The following is a 15,572-nucleotide window of genomic DNA, read 5'->3' as shown; positions in this document are numbered from 1 at the left end:
TATTAAACCCATCAGCATCGAGGAAGAACAGGCAAACGCTGCGTCTGGATATCCTGCAGAGATGGAAGAGTTGACTGATTTTTTAAAGCAGGAAGGTGGAGAGATGATCTAAAGACATTCCTTCACACAGGCATGAATTGTAGATCCATTGCTGACCACTGTGTGAGTGCTACTGCCTATCAGTACCCATACCATTCAAAAGACTGAGAGGGAAACAAAGACAAGGAGCATTTCCATATGGCAGTTATCAGGGCTTTCAGGGCAGCACATACTGGACAGCTAGCATGCTCATAAGGATGTGGTGAGCTCCAGGAGGCATTGTGCCTCCCTTGAGGCTCTGTGCTGAGCAGAAACAAAGAACATGCCACAGCAATTACTTTTGGTCAGTGTGATGAAACTTCTGCCCTCACTCCCCTTCCAGAAAATGCAGGGCTCTACCTCCAGGTATAGTCAGATATACTCACAAAAAGCAAAAGAGCTATTCAGGAGTCAGTATGGGTCTATAGAAGCCATGGCAGAGCACCCAATTTCACTGAGATCAGAATCCCACAGGACAGCAGAGTCCTGGATGAGTCATGGATTCATACAGCTTCTGTGGGTTTGAGGCTTACCCAGAAGAGGGACAGTAAGATAAGAGGCTATTTCAGAATCAGTTACTTGCTGGGAAAACTAAGGGTTTGCCTAGCCTGACACAAGACAGCATGTAGCAATTCTCATTCAAGTTTGCTGACCTTCCTACACTGTCATGGAATTTAGCAGTGGCGATGTGATCACTTTCTATGGCCAAAGCGATGTAAACCTATCTTCTGCCAAAATGAAATGTAGGCAGTTTCAAGTCTGTGACCCTTCTCATTGAATATTTCTGTTTGTAATTATTGGTTGTGCATATGTGTGACATAATAAAATCCTTCTTGCAAAATTACACGTGTGAGGTGTCAACAAGTACATCTCAAACTTCTGATGAATATTAGGCATGTCTGGCAGAACCTTCCGATGTCTCTGTTCTTGATGCTTTGCAGTCCTCTACCAAACTAAACCCACTGTTCCACTGATAATACTCTCGCTTCCCCTGCTGCTTCCAGTATTATTAAATCCTGAGTGGCAGTGTTATTAGAGTGGATAAAATGAGTGGATATCCACCAGGTGTCAACTATTGCAATGTCAAGACACTGTAATAACAAGATGCTAGGTCACACATAAGGGATTGCTCAGTTGCTCAAATGAAGTATGAGAAGCTGAAAAAAGGAAGATAGTAACTATATTATAGAGCTGTGTTTTATACATCCATTTGCCATCCCAGGACCTGTGATTCCTCCAGCTGTACAAATAGAGGTAATCCCAATAATCAAAGAGTGAAATTTCTGACATACCAGGATTTTACACGTAACAGTGAACCTATTTGAAATATGACAATACAGCTGAGAATTGTGGTGAGATAATTTTGTCCTGGTATTTTTAACTAATAAATGACACAATGAAGGAGTACTAGTAAATACAGTAGGATATCATATCTTCCCAAAATACTGGTAACATGTCCCCCTGAAGTTACATGTGTTAGATAATGGGAGGCAATACTTCATATTTACCAGCATCTTGTTGGCATGGACTTTATGCAGTTCTAAAATTTCCATTGAAAATGCTTAAAAATCTTAGTGAATGATACAGGATTCAGCAGCATGGAAGATCTACGCAGCTAGAAGTCAACAGGTGGAACTTGAATTGTTTTAATTAAGCCACCTACTACCTCAAGTAATCCAGCACTATTAACAATTCTTGGATGAAGTTACTAGAGTGCTTTCACTCCAGTGAAAAGCAGACAAAGTGTCCTGAAGTTAGCCAAAAGATCTGCAGGCTTAGAAAGCAATGTTTTGGTTCTAAGAGTCCTGGTTGGGAGCTCATTACAAAAGAGCAATACTCAGCAACTTACTACCTAAACAGGGGCAGTATCAGTGATCAGAGGATCTTCATTTTCCTTAAGACGTTAATGGAAGGTGAAAGCATAAGCCACTGCCTGCTGAAGTGAGGCTGCAGCAAAACCGAATTAGTGAAGAAGATGATTTCATTCAAAACCATCTGGAAAGGTAGGCCCTTTACACTATTTATGTCTTTTGTGTTCTCAGTTACAGCTTCTTTCTTGAGGGGAAGGTGAGAGCATTCGGTGCTGCACTGACTGCTAATGATAACAATTAATGAGCAGTCCAGTTTTTCTGGGAAGCCATTGTGCTAGATAACGAAGTGCTTTCATCCCTACATCCTAGAAGACAAGCAATAGTGATACCTAATACAAGACAGGGAAAAAGAAGTGGGAAAAAATGGCCTGAAGTTTGGGGAATTAAGCCACAACAAAAATGTCCAGCAATGTTTGAACATAGTGTATAAACATGACTCTAAACTTTCTCACATTCCTGCATAGCAGGTATCTTGCTGTGGACGTGAATGTGCAGTTGGAGAATATAAGATACAATCAATAAGCCAAGACTTTTCAGAAAGTCAGTGGTAGAACTGGAACTGGATTTAAGAACGGCCATTCAGTCCTACATTACTTACGCTTTACAAAGTTGCTTGAATTGAATTACCTACATGTTAATTTTAATCTTTAATTCCTACAGGTCTCTGGAAGACTCAGTTTACTTCTTGAGAGAGAAAAGAGCATTAGCTTACTTGGTATACATTATACACTATTTGCATTTGATTTTTGTTGTTTTAAAAGTTTTCCTTAACAAGATTTTCTTGCTGATAGTGCTCTTTTGTTTTGTTTTGTAGACCAAAGAACAAGTTAGTACCGAAGCCGAAGAACAATGGCATCAAAAATACAAAATTAGATTTGTTTGGAAGGCAAAACACAATATTTATCAGTATATGACATATTTTAAATAGTATTAAAGTGCTCAGCAAAATGTGAAAGCAGATATTGTACTAATGACTTCTGTACAGAGAGCTAGCAGCTATTAAAGACACCAATTTGTCAAGACTTTTTTCAAATGCTGTTGTTGCATTTTGAATTGCACTTGCTTAAAAGTCTGCTGAAAATAGTTTTCAACAATCTAATTTATGTTGACAAATCACTAATAACCCAAATATTTTGAAGAACCCAACCCCCACCCCCACCCAGTTAAACCACTTGCATTTTATTATTTTTTTAAAGAATAATTACCATTTCATTAAAGTCTTTGGTTTTGTCTGGAAGTTTAGACAAGTCTGCATTTTATTCAGTCTCTGCTCAGTGACTACACAGAGATCATCATGCCACAGTGACATGTTTTCCTTTCTGCCTGTATTACATAATTAATGAAGTGTGTTATGAGCAGTCAGGTGTAACACCTCATCTGATAGCACTGCAACAAACAAGCTGCCTATGGGACAGGGTATGCACTCCCAGAATCCTATTTGTGAAGTTTTGGTTTTCATGGTTTCTGTTTTGTTATGCAGTATTTGACAGTCATTTTTGTCTGAGTAAAAAGTAAAGAAAAACTACGAAATATTCTATGAAACTTCCTACTGCTGAGATAGTATAGTAGATGGCCAGGAAATGTTATAGAGCTTGGAAAAGAGCAGGCAGTTGTTTGCGTTGGGGTAAAATCATGTGTACTTAGGAGCAGAATAAATCAGGATACACACATCTCTGTCTGAAACTGTAGTAGCTCGCTTAAGCTGCTTCCTTCACCTGCGCATGACAGTGCAATACTAATCTCCATTTTGTTTACTTTAAAAAATAAATTAGAAGTGCTAGCATCAATGACTATGCATGAAACTAGAGCATTGGCCCTGTAGAAGATGCACAGGGCTACTGTGCTCTCTCCAGATCCTGTGGCAAGAGGCAGAAAGGAGTAGATAATGCTGTGATGGCACTACCAGGAATAACAGACCATTGTACAACAATAGCTTTTTTTTTGCTCAAAACTAGTCAAGGATGCAGCAGAATGATTACCACTAAAGCAGAAAGCCTCCAGTTCACACTGCAGACTACAGCAAGTATGAGCATAGTGCCCAGTGGTTTGCAATTAAATGAAACAAAACAGCAAAGGAAAGGTTTGTGTCCCCCCACCCCACTTCCAAAAATCCCCTATGTGTTAGGTACTTTCCCTATCAAAGACAGGACTTCCTGTGCCTGGTTAAGCTGAGTTACGGCTGAATCGATGAGACAAATCCCTCTTTCTCAGTACCAACATTTCATAGTGGCAGTAAGCAGCATAATTTTCATTTCTATTTAATGAGAAAATAAAATGATAAACAAACTTTAAATTTTATGATTTTTCCCATTAAAAAGAGAAGGGTATTGAAAGAAATAGATCTTGGAATGTTTTGACATTTTCAGGGAACTATTTTTATTAAAGAAATGTAGGTACACAACAAAAAGAAGTGCTCAATTTCACAGTGCACAAAGAAAGTGGGCTGGCTGATCTCTCTGGCATAAATCAGAAATAGCATTATTTAAAATAATGACATTACACCAGTATAAAAACTGGCAAGAGCTAAGTTCAAAGACTATAACAGAGGATTCTGCTTCTCCTATCACAAAGGAAAAAGCTATTGTTAGAGGGGGAAAAAGACTTCTTTCTGTCTGAAATATCTTACATTGGCAAAAAAACCCACTCAAAACCAAACCTCAAATAAAGAAAATTTTTGGATACCTTTTAAATATTTAGGGGATAATCTGAAACTAGATGTTTCATTAGTATTTGTCTGGACTTGTATAGAAGTATTACTATGCCAGTAAGGTCTTACCAGCCTGTATTTTTAAAAGTTTTCATTTATTTGTTATTCAAGCACATTTACATACGTAACCCTCTCCTACACCATGGTAACATTAATAGAAAACAGGCAATTATTTTATCCATTTTCATTCTTTTAATTTCTAAATCTATAGCACTGGTGAGAAAAAATGATGGTTTGCAGACTTACAATCAAAAATTAGGGAACATCAAATCACATGAAACACACTAGCAGGCTATGACACTCAGTTATGACTAAATGCTAGCAATTTGTTTAAGACAGGATGGTTCTACTCTTCAAATTAGAGGAAAGGGAATAAAATCACATGAAACAATGTCTGGCTCTATTCAAATTCAGTTACTTTGCATAGGTTAGTTCAATCTTAGGCTCAAAACAGTATTCACCATGCAGAGAACTAAGCAAGGAGAATCGTGTGACAAATTAAGCAAAGGACAGGGAGGCTCTGCAGAGGGGTCTGGACATGCCGGACCGATGGGCCGAGGCCAGCTGGATGAGGTTCAAGAAGGCTCCGTGCCGGGTCCTGCACCTGGGTCACACCAGCCCCACACAGCGCTACAGGCTGGGGCAGAGCGGCTGGAAAGGGCATGGTGGGAAAGGGCCTGGGGGTGCTGGGTGACAGCTAGCTGAATGTGAGCCAGCAGTGTGCCCAGGTGGCCATGAGGCCAACAGTGTGGCCAGCAGGACAAGGGAAGGGATTGTCCCCATGTACCTGGCACTGGTGAAGCTGCACCATGAATACTGTGTTCAGTTTTGGGACCCTCACTGCAGGAGGGACCTAGAGGTTGTCCACGCTCAAAGGCAACAAAGCTGGTGAAGGGTCTGGAGCACAAGTCTTCTGAGGAGCAGATGAGGAAACCAGGGTTGTTTAGCCTGGAGTAAAGAAGGCTCAGGGGGAACCTTATCACTCTCTACAACTACCTGAAATGAGGTTGTAGGCAGGTGGGTGTCAGTCTCTTTTCCCAGGTAACAAGTGATAGGACAAGAGGAAATGGCCTGGAGTTTTGCTAGAGGAGGTTTAGATGGGATATTAGGACAAGTTTCTTCACTGAAAGGGTTGTCAGGCACTGGGACAGGCTGCTCAGGGAAGTCAAGTTTCTTCACTGAAAGGGTTGTCAAGCACTGGGACAGGCTGCTCACCAACACCCCTCCCCCCACCACACACACGCTCTCCTCTACCTACCAACCCGCCTCCCCCCACCACACACACCTGAGCCACCATTCCTGAAGGTATTTAAAAAACATGTAAATGTGGCACTTAGGGATGTGGTTTAGTGGTGGACTTGGCAGTGTTAGGTTTACAGCTGGACGTGATGATCTTAAAAGTCTTTTCCAACCTCAATAATTCTATGATTCTAAACACATTGGCCTACGTTCCCTAACTATGCTTTTGCTCACCAAACAAAGCACTGGCATGATTGTATGGCAAAAATGTCACACATATGGCTAGCTGATTCTAGCTTGTGGGAAAATGAGATGCTTTCAATGGCACCGCACAAAGTGTTACTTCCTGGATTCCACCAAGTTCCAGACTCTGCTGTTTCATAATGTTTGCAGAGCTGCCTTGACTGATTTTCTGGGGAACTGTTGCTGGAATGCATTAACAGTTTCAGTTGGCAACTCCCTTTTCTTGCTCCAAATATGTTTATTGTCACAAGGCAGCCAAAACATGACTTAGCATTTCTGTATGTTTTCACCATTTCCCCAGTGTATCTATCTAACTGTCTTCAGTGTTTTATTTGGTATTAACTTACTGAGTTTCTAGTTCACAGCATAACACTACTTATGGCATGTCAGTTGTGTCATCACCATTGATTCATTAATTAAGGTAAAGATTAATGAAGACAATTATTCTTTACAGATATTCTCTATATTATTACAAGTTAGCCTGGACAGATCCTACTTCATTTTGTTACCACAACTTTTACATAGGGTGAAAATCAAAATAGAGCCCCAAAAGCCTGAAAAGTTTAAGCATACTGGGTGTGAACTCCTGCTCACAGTGCAACTGTTGAGCTATAGCAAGTGTTTCTTGCAATGTGTGTGTGTGTGTGTGTGTGTGTGTGTGTGTTCAATACAGACACCCTAGGAACTGAAGGATACTGTGGAGACACCCAAACTTGCTTCAGGAGAAGCACAAATTAATTTTCAGCATGGGGGCTTTGATATTCATGATGTCTGGCTGTGGAAGTTTACCTTGGTGAGAACTAAAGAGAGAATATTCTGTGCAGACTCAACTTTCTAGCTCAGCAACACAGGGGTTGCCAATGCTTTTAATTTTCAAAAACTGACCTTGAGACACTATGAGGCTGCACACTGAAGCTGACATGTACTACTCCTTACTGTGGCCAGAAAATTACTAGAAAGTTAAAACTCTATCTTATTTTTTAATTAAAAAAAGAAAAGGCATAATTACTCAAGCTCAATTACATTTGCTCTTTCAATTGTATAAAAATTACTTCCCCTATATAAATGTCTGCATAAAACCCCTAAAAACTGAAGGGTGAGGGGGCGGGGGTGGAGGTGGGAGGCAACATTCTCTTCTCTCTGATACACAGAGAAGACAGAAGTACTATAATACTCTGCGTTTTAGTATTCTGGTGCAGAGAGCCCAAATAAACTGCCCTCAGGAGTTTGAATACTGCAGATTCATGGCACAGCCCAGAGCTAACTCCTCCAAAACTTCTAATGAGGCTTACCCATTTCAGGGCTGACATCACACTGCAAGTTGTTATCTTAAAATAAGACGCCACTTCCTCCTCATGCTTTTCTTAAAAGCTGAGACCCAAATCCAGGTGTCACCAACAGTGCCACTGGCTCTCCAGTTCCATGAAGGTGGGGAGCACCTCCTCAGGATAAGTTAGTCTGCAGTCTTGCAGTTCTTATCTGTACTGAACCACAAGTCTTGCCCTTCTCTTCTGCCCTCCTGGGTGGAGTCAGGTGAGTGGGTGGGAGAGGTGGCTCTTTGCTGACCTCTGCTCAAGAAGTGAATAAGCTTTTAGATCCCTTTATTCAGCATCCTCATTCTGTGATTCCTTATTGATAGTCACATTGTTGCCACTAATGCTGTTCAGTACCTAGCCACTGTTCAAGGGATCAGAAAAGTCCCTTAGAATAGCATCAACTACTGTCATAAGAAGTATTCCGCTTTACTTCCACGCCTTCACTAACACAATGGTCGCATGTAAGTAGTATTTCTGCATCTATAATACTGCAATACACCTGTTCTGAATTATTGCGAGTTGGCTGTTACCGGTATCACTGCTCACTAGCACTACTACGCTGCACAAACATATTGAAGTACATGCTTTTGATATTCATTCTTCTTGGAGACTCGGACGTGCCAGACCACTAAGAGATTATGAGAATTGCTCAGCTGTGCTACTGAACACTGTGGCCTCCTTGAAACCAGCATAGAGCAAACTTCAGAAAAGAAACAACATAGCTTATGGTGAAAAGTACACAGAGCAACACATTACTTCTCGGATGCTCAGATGACTCAAGAGTAGAAACCACCCACCGCAAACATCTGCCAAAACTGTTAAAAATTATAATAAGATTTACTGAGAAAAAAACACAGAAGAGGAAAGGGATTTCTCTCTCTCTCAAATCTGTAAAATCAATGAGAGCTGTTAGGGGTTTTTTTGGACATTTTAGAAACATTTCCAAAGGGCAACATAATTAGATTAGTAAATATACTATAGAACATCCTGCAGGCATTTTGTCTTATAATGGTTAGTAAGATTTAATGATCAGCCTAAAGCATAATCTTTAACATTTTAATAAATATTCTTAGTTTTTATTTCTGGGGAAAAAAATCTAAATCACAATGATTTTTGAAAATGGATCTTAAGAAATAAAAAATATATATGCTTTCTCTTACCTATAAATGGTATGGGGAACATAAACTTCTCTAATTGGGAATTCCAAAATCTCTTTGTGAGGACGACTACGGTTTTCTGGAAATGGCTTCACTGGTAGTAATTCTGGTGTCAGACAATAACCAAGGCTTTCTGGAGCTGGAGAAATTTCCAGTTTAAGTGTTCCTTAAAAAAAAAATAAATCAGAAAATTTCAGCAAAAATATAAAAAGTAATCAATGTGTAATAAAACAAAAAAGAAAATAATATGTGAGGTTACATAGCAAAAGTGCAGGAATGAGAACTGGATCTTCAGCTTGAAGGCTGCATGAGGCTGAAAGTATAGGTGTAGAAAGATACACAGGAAGTAACATACACACATCCCTACACATCAGGCCAATATATAGCTCTTTATGTCTACCCTGTACGATTTCAAAGAAACAGGGAAGAAAGAAGCGATGCTATATGCTAGGTTGATGTTCTAGTATCTTTCCCACACAAATAATTCAAAATTTGTCTGGGAGACAAATAAAGATAAAAGGGCTGCTGTGTAATACAGTTGTCTTTCACTCCCCCAGCTCAGGTTCTGCTCTGATTAATCTCTGTCAAAATAGACACCACCCACCAAGAAAGCCAGGCTTCCTGTGGTGAGCAGTTAAACAGTTAATACAGATAACATTTACCCAAGTATAATTAGACTTTAAATTCTGTGTTGTGATAGGTGAAAACCATTTGAGGAACTCAGACTTGTCATTTCTGGCAACCAGCTAAAAAGGCAAAAAAACTTTGCACTCAGTTCATTTTCTTTAAGGTCACTCTACAACCTGGAGGACCTTGAGCTGTAATCCATGTAAAATGGAAAAACAAGCTGGTCAGGTTTTTTGCCAATAGCCAAACACTGTCTCTGCTTCTCTACTTTGTTAACTATCACTGACTCAGATACCCAAATGAGATGAAATATGTACACATTTTAGTCTCCCTCTGTAAAATATGACCCGTTTTAAAATGTTGCAGGGAAATAGTAAGGATCTTAGAAATTTACTTTAAAGCACTGTCTTCAAACAGTTTGAATAATAACAAAAGAGATCCAGTAGATACACTGTAAATTAGGGAGGAAAGCAAATCATTTTATAATATCCAGCTAAATATAAATCTCCATACTCACTCATACAGAAAAAAACCTCAAAAACATCTGTGCTTAGGTAGACACTGGGAACCCAAGAAGTTCCATAATAGCACATACTATAGACTTAAAACCCAAGTTAATTACATTTTGGGGTTGGAAATTACAGAACAATTTAGGGGAGAAAAGTACATATATCCTTTCCCAAATGAATTTTCCAAAATGAATTGTGTACCTGGTAAAGTCTTAATTCTTCTCTGCAAGGAAGATGATCTTTTAAAATCAGCTAAAAATTTGAACAGATCTTCATCACTGAGCCTGTCTCCTTCCTAGAAAGGAGAAAGACAAAAATCAGTACTTTTATAACAATACTCCAGAACACTTGGAAAAGCTTGTCAGTGAACCATATCCTTGAGGCATGCAAAGCAAGCGGGTTACTGCCTACTTGACAGCAGATATCCTCTGTCCTCACACAAGCATCACTGGTAACTTTTCCCAACACAGTTCACATTACATAGACGAAAAATGTCTTAGGCAATCAGAAATAATGATTCTCCAGTACCTGTTTAAAGAAGGTGCTGAGGGTCAGAGAGATTGTTTTGAAGTTTGATGCTGGATAGCTGTCCTCTGCACTAAGACTCCTCTCAGAAAGTCGTCTTGCCTGTAGAAGTGTTGCCCTCTTGTCACTAGTGGATCCTTTCCCTTCAAAGGGAAATTAAACATCAACATGCTTTGTGTTGCTTTAGTACAAAGACCATCAGAATACACAAAAATCCACAACTTCCCAGCAACATCAGAGGACAGAGTACCTAAAACATCAAACATTCCACTACTTTTATTTCAGCCTATGTGAAATAGTGGAATGCTAGGACACACCTAGTGAAGTGACATTATTTCTGTTGCAGAGCACAAGCTTATTCAAATTTTTAGTTCATGGGTATAAAGCACTTTGGTCAATGCTGTTGATCAATGGTCCTATATACTCTAGAAGCTAAGGTGATACGTATTTTGCTTGCCCTGTATTGCAAACAAACTCTATATAGCAAAGGGAGTTTTACTTCTACGAGCCAGTCTTCAAAAAAATTCAGGCCTAAAACATGGAAGAATATTTAGCATACATAAAAATAAATATGCAGAGATGAAACAATAAGCATATTAAGTTGTATTTGTACCACTGAAAAGAAAGGCTGAGAAGATACGACTTCGAACGTATTGTTCACTCTTGATGCCAGAGTGAATGACGTTTTTTCCTATGCACAGTCCTACCAAAGAGTCACTTTGCATTAGTTCGGAAAGTTAGACAACTACCGTTTAAACTTTCAGCTTCAGGTATATCTCGTTCAAGTGTGGAAAGGTTGAAGTAATTAGTTAGGCTTATGGGAATCCAGGCGAATGGCATTCTGTATTTCCCCAACCGCTGACAAAAGGATTCAGCTTGGGATTTCAGTTTTTCAATTTTTTCTTTTGTCTAAGACAAAGAACATAACAACTGTTTAAAAAGCAATCTGTTATTTTAATGCTACTATAGATAAACAATGGAAATTACATAGTTACAGTTCAATAAATAATTTGTATTCTTATCTCTTGTGTTTTCTTTGCTACATCACTATTATGATCATGGTTGTTTTGATTTGTACATTCACTTCTCATTTCTTTTAAATGAGTTCATTGTCATTATAGAAAAAGAGAATACAGATCTTTTTGCAGTGACCCGCAAGCCCACCATGAACAGTCACATTAAAACTTTAGCAGGTTCTAATTCTTTCATCAATTACAGAAACAATATTCTGCTGAAAGTAATATTCTAAAGCTGAGAGATGTGTGGAAGTCCAGCAAACATTGTCAGTCTGTTCCAGGGAGGTAAATGACTAGGAATTTCTTGGATAAAGTTCATGTAATTTATGGATGACAGCACTGAACTGGCCACATACACACTACAACAGGTTGTTTGCCAATCCAAATCAATAACATGTCTCTGAGGTACAAATATTTCTGCTAATGCCACATTGCACTGTCATCTCCATTGCTCACTCCTACTTGCTTCATGACTCAAGACTTCACCAGTGTTAACTTCCAAAGGGGTCAGTAACGGAAGTGCACCTTGCTTTCTCATGACTTCTTGCTGTTGCTCACAGACACAAGACTGCTTGCAACATGGAGGCACCAGCTGGCTTCCTTACCAATGTTCTTGGTATTCTGTCCTATTCCAAAATAGTCTGATCTTTCTCTGTTTTTTTCCTATGCATGCATTTTTTTATCTAAACACTCTTCATAGTTATTTACTTACCTTGCCAGCCTCACTTTCTTTAAGAACCATGTAGGGTTCTGCACAGTCTCCAATTTCTCCTTGCTGAAGCACTTTTTCTATCTACAAAAAGCAGTAAAATAAGATGCTAACAATGGAAAAATATCACACAAACAGTAATATGTTGCTTCTCTAGCAGTATGAAAAAGCCTGCCTAAATGTGCAATAAAGAATTCTAAAAACTGTCTTTATGGAGAAACTGATACAAAACTTCCTCCTAGTTGTCTATCTGATTTGTTAGAAAACAGAAAATACATATGTGACAACACTGTCAATCAGGAACTGCTGTGTTTTCATTGAATTAGGAAAATTAACACATTCCAAATGAAAAAGTTCAAGCTAACTCAGTTTCCTAGCTAAATAAAATGACACGAAATGTTCTAAACCAAAGCCAAAAAACCTTCCGCAGAACGTAATTAAAATTAAAAAAAAAAAAGTCTTATTTCACTTAACTTTAAATTTCCCTTAGGCAGAGACAGGTAATTCTAGATACTTAGTAGAACTAGTAGAACACAGGGTATCAATATAACTTCTTAGACTGGGAGTGAGATATACCAGTGGACACCTGTACTGTTAAAATATATCAGAATTCATCTCAGTTACAGAAAACTCAAATTTGTCAGCTCCAGGAACTCAGACAACAGGCACAGCCAGGAACAGGAAGAATAGTGTTGAAATGGCACTGTAACATACCTTTATTACTAGGTATATATCTGACGAGGGGTAAGTGACAGAAAATACTGCTGATCTTGCCTGAGTAGACAAGTCAATGGAGGGTGTATGAGAACGCAAAAATCCTCTTAATGAATCAGGATTGAGGTCACAATGAAAATTTTCTGAGATCTTGAAAAGAAAAAGAATTAAAATGCATTGCAAAGCAAAAATGCATTAAATTTTGTTTTCAGATAAGTCAATAGTAACTAGAATTACAAAATGAACAATTGCAAGTGTCACTTTACCTGAATAAAAAGAATGCTGGATCAGTCAGCATGTGTGAAAATGCTGCATGTTTTTTTCTAAGTTTTCCTAAGTTACTACTCCAGAGATAAAAACCAAGCCAACTGAACAAAAATATTGTGTGCACACTTACCTTTTTTCTTTCTTTTATATCATAGAGAGCTATGCATGCAAACAAAGGTTCGATCTCTATATCAAACCTGTTAAGGAAAGACACATGGGACACTGATAAATACTGCACCCTTATGCCTGTGTACAATAAGAACTGAAAGGGCTACGTTTAAACTGGCACTTCCATTAGAAAACAAGGAGAAATATTTCATTCCAGTCCCTAGCTCTTTCAAAGTGTGAAGGATTTTTTCATTAGCGCATTTTATTAGATGATTTCAAGAGGAAAGGAAGGGAATTAAATCGCATGCAATGTATTTTCTAAATTTGTCAGAAAGTTGGACATCAATTAAAAACAATCATAACTTGATTTTTTACTTCTGTTATCAAGTCCAGTAGCATGTACAGAGACCAACTCAGTGTGTTAGAAAAACGTAATTTGGGCTCATTCCCAACTCCTTTTCACCTTGACAAGTTAAAGACTCCTTTAATGATGGATAGAAGTAGTCCTCTGCTACACTAAAAAAGAATAAGCAGGCATGTAAACGCTTGCTGAACAGGACAGCTGCAGTGGTGTAACGGGGTCAGCAGCAGTGCCTGGGTATGAACTGAGAAACAGCAAGTGAGGCCCGTGAAGGATACTTACTTCAGAGTCTGCAGCTTCACCAAAATCCTGTTGCCCAGATGTTCCCTTGGGCGATCAGGCACTGGCCGTATCTCCACTGCATCCTCCTATCATTAAACAGTTATTCTAGTCGTACTGAATTAAAACAACTGTAAATTTACATACTTACATAAGACTTTATGTGACATTAAATGGGCCACTGCTACAGACCAGCATCTTTCCCCATTCAGCAGGCATTTCATCTCTTCAGAGATGAAAGAAAATTGGTTTTTATTTCTGAATATTTACATCTGCCATTTATACTGAATATTTACATTTCTGCCCCCCCAAGCAAGCGTTACAGGGAAGGGTAACACCCTGACACAATGCTATCACCAGCATGAGGAGGCTTGGGAGGGGTATAACAAAGCCTCAGATCTGTGTACAACCCCCTGAATGCATATTCAAGGTGGCTGACAGGAGCCCATGGTGCCATGCCTTCACCACGTTATTATCCAAGGTAGGTTTGTATCCAGGCCACTGACCCTGGTTTTCAACCGTGGTGCAGCTTTAACATTAAATGTGCTGGGACAGCCAGCTCAGGGAACCCTGTGGGCCAGTCAGCCTCCGCACTCACCTCATCCATGGAAGGGTAGAGAGCGAGGAGCTCGGCGTGCCTGTTGGTGCGCCGTGCCTCCTCGTTCTGCCTCTCAAACTCCTCGGCGCTGACATGCCGCAGCAGGTTTTCCAGGCGGGGGTCCGGCTGCAGGCTGCGCAGGTCAAAGTCGGAGGCGGCGAGGGTCGTCCTCGAGGCCTCCTCAGGGAGTGTGTGGACATGTTGGGGCCCCACCTGTGGGAAAAACACAAAACACTGATCTGTGGCTTGGGCACTAGGGTGCCAGCAAACACCCTGCGCTTGTCCAGCAGAGCTGGCATGAACGTGACCTCTGCTACGAGGCCTAACACAAAGCATGGCTCTCTGCTCCATGCCATTACAGAGATCCCAGGATCCTTCCTTTGGGGAAAGCTGCTATATCTGATCACTTTTCCCAAAGTAAAGAAAATGTACCTGAAAGTTTGTATTGCTGGAATCCAATGTTTCTGATTCAAATGTTTGTTTTTGAAGCGTCTTGTGAAAATTTTTTCGGGATCCCTTGTTTTTCAGGCTGCAAGTATCTGAATTTCCTTGGTTCCTTTCACAGAGAAGCCCAAGCAAGTCAGCATGAGCGGGAGTTAAAGGAAAATAAAACAGAAAAGACAAATAATAAAAAAAAATACTAAGCAACTGGGAACATTGTTGTGCAAAAAAGCAGCATAACACAAGTTTTTATGCAAAAATGTGACATTTCACAACATTTAATTGTTTTATCACACCACTACAATCCATCATGTACATTAAGAATGGTTTTAAAAGGAAGAAAATTAATTCAGGTCACTTTTGCATAGACTGTGAGCCTGAGACAGCAGCAAAACCTGACGTAGGTACAAATCCGGCTCTGGGCTCCTCAAAAGACACAGTGATGATTTCAGTGACCTTAAAATCATGGATCAGGATCACTTCTCTTGTGGCTGGCTCTTTGCTCCTGCAATTGTACATCAAGAAGCTTACTGCTCTTGTCCTGGACCTAGCTGGTATCCCAAGTTAATCACAAACACAACCTACACCTTTCAAATGATGCCTCCTTTTGAAGAGGGATATTTCTATGGCTAAACATAAAGCTCTCTGCTGGCAAATTCCCAAAGTTTTGCAGGAAGGTGCCAATTTCAAGTTAGATTTTTGTGGCCGATCAAAAAACCCAGCAGGTACCCTGAAAAAAGATAAGACGCATGCAGAGCTCTATTTATTCTACCTTAATATGGGATTTTCTATATCCTTTGATGGCCT

The 15,572-nt window shown here is 39.6% G+C and overlaps 1 protein-coding gene across 1 annotated transcript in view; it reads right to left on the bottom strand.

The window, feature by feature from the left end:
- DOCK8 (dedicator of cytokinesis 8) overlaps positions 1-15,572 on the bottom strand; it is a 94,951-nt gene that overhangs the window by 49,537 nt on the left and 29,842 nt on the right. The window contains 10 exon segments of the mRNA XM_055699358.1: positions 8,615-8,777; positions 9,949-10,042; positions 10,276-10,415; positions 11,022-11,181; positions 12,001-12,081; positions 12,712-12,861; positions 13,109-13,175; positions 13,730-13,815; positions 14,325-14,537; positions 14,757-14,880. Coding sequence (XP_055555333.1) covers positions 8,615-8,777; positions 9,949-10,042; positions 10,276-10,415; positions 11,022-11,181; positions 12,001-12,081; positions 12,712-12,861; positions 13,109-13,175; positions 13,730-13,815; positions 14,325-14,537; positions 14,757-14,880 — 1,278 coding nt within the window.

This window comes from Falco cherrug, chromosome Z (genome assembly GCF_023634085.1).
Source record: "Falco cherrug isolate bFalChe1 chromosome Z, bFalChe1.pri, whole genome shotgun sequence".
In the NCBI taxonomy this organism is placed as follows: Eukaryota; Metazoa; Chordata; class Aves; order Falconiformes; family Falconidae; genus Falco; species Falco cherrug.
The sequence above is the reverse complement of the archived record's forward strand: the minus strand, read 5'-3'. Positions and strand labels throughout refer to the sequence as shown.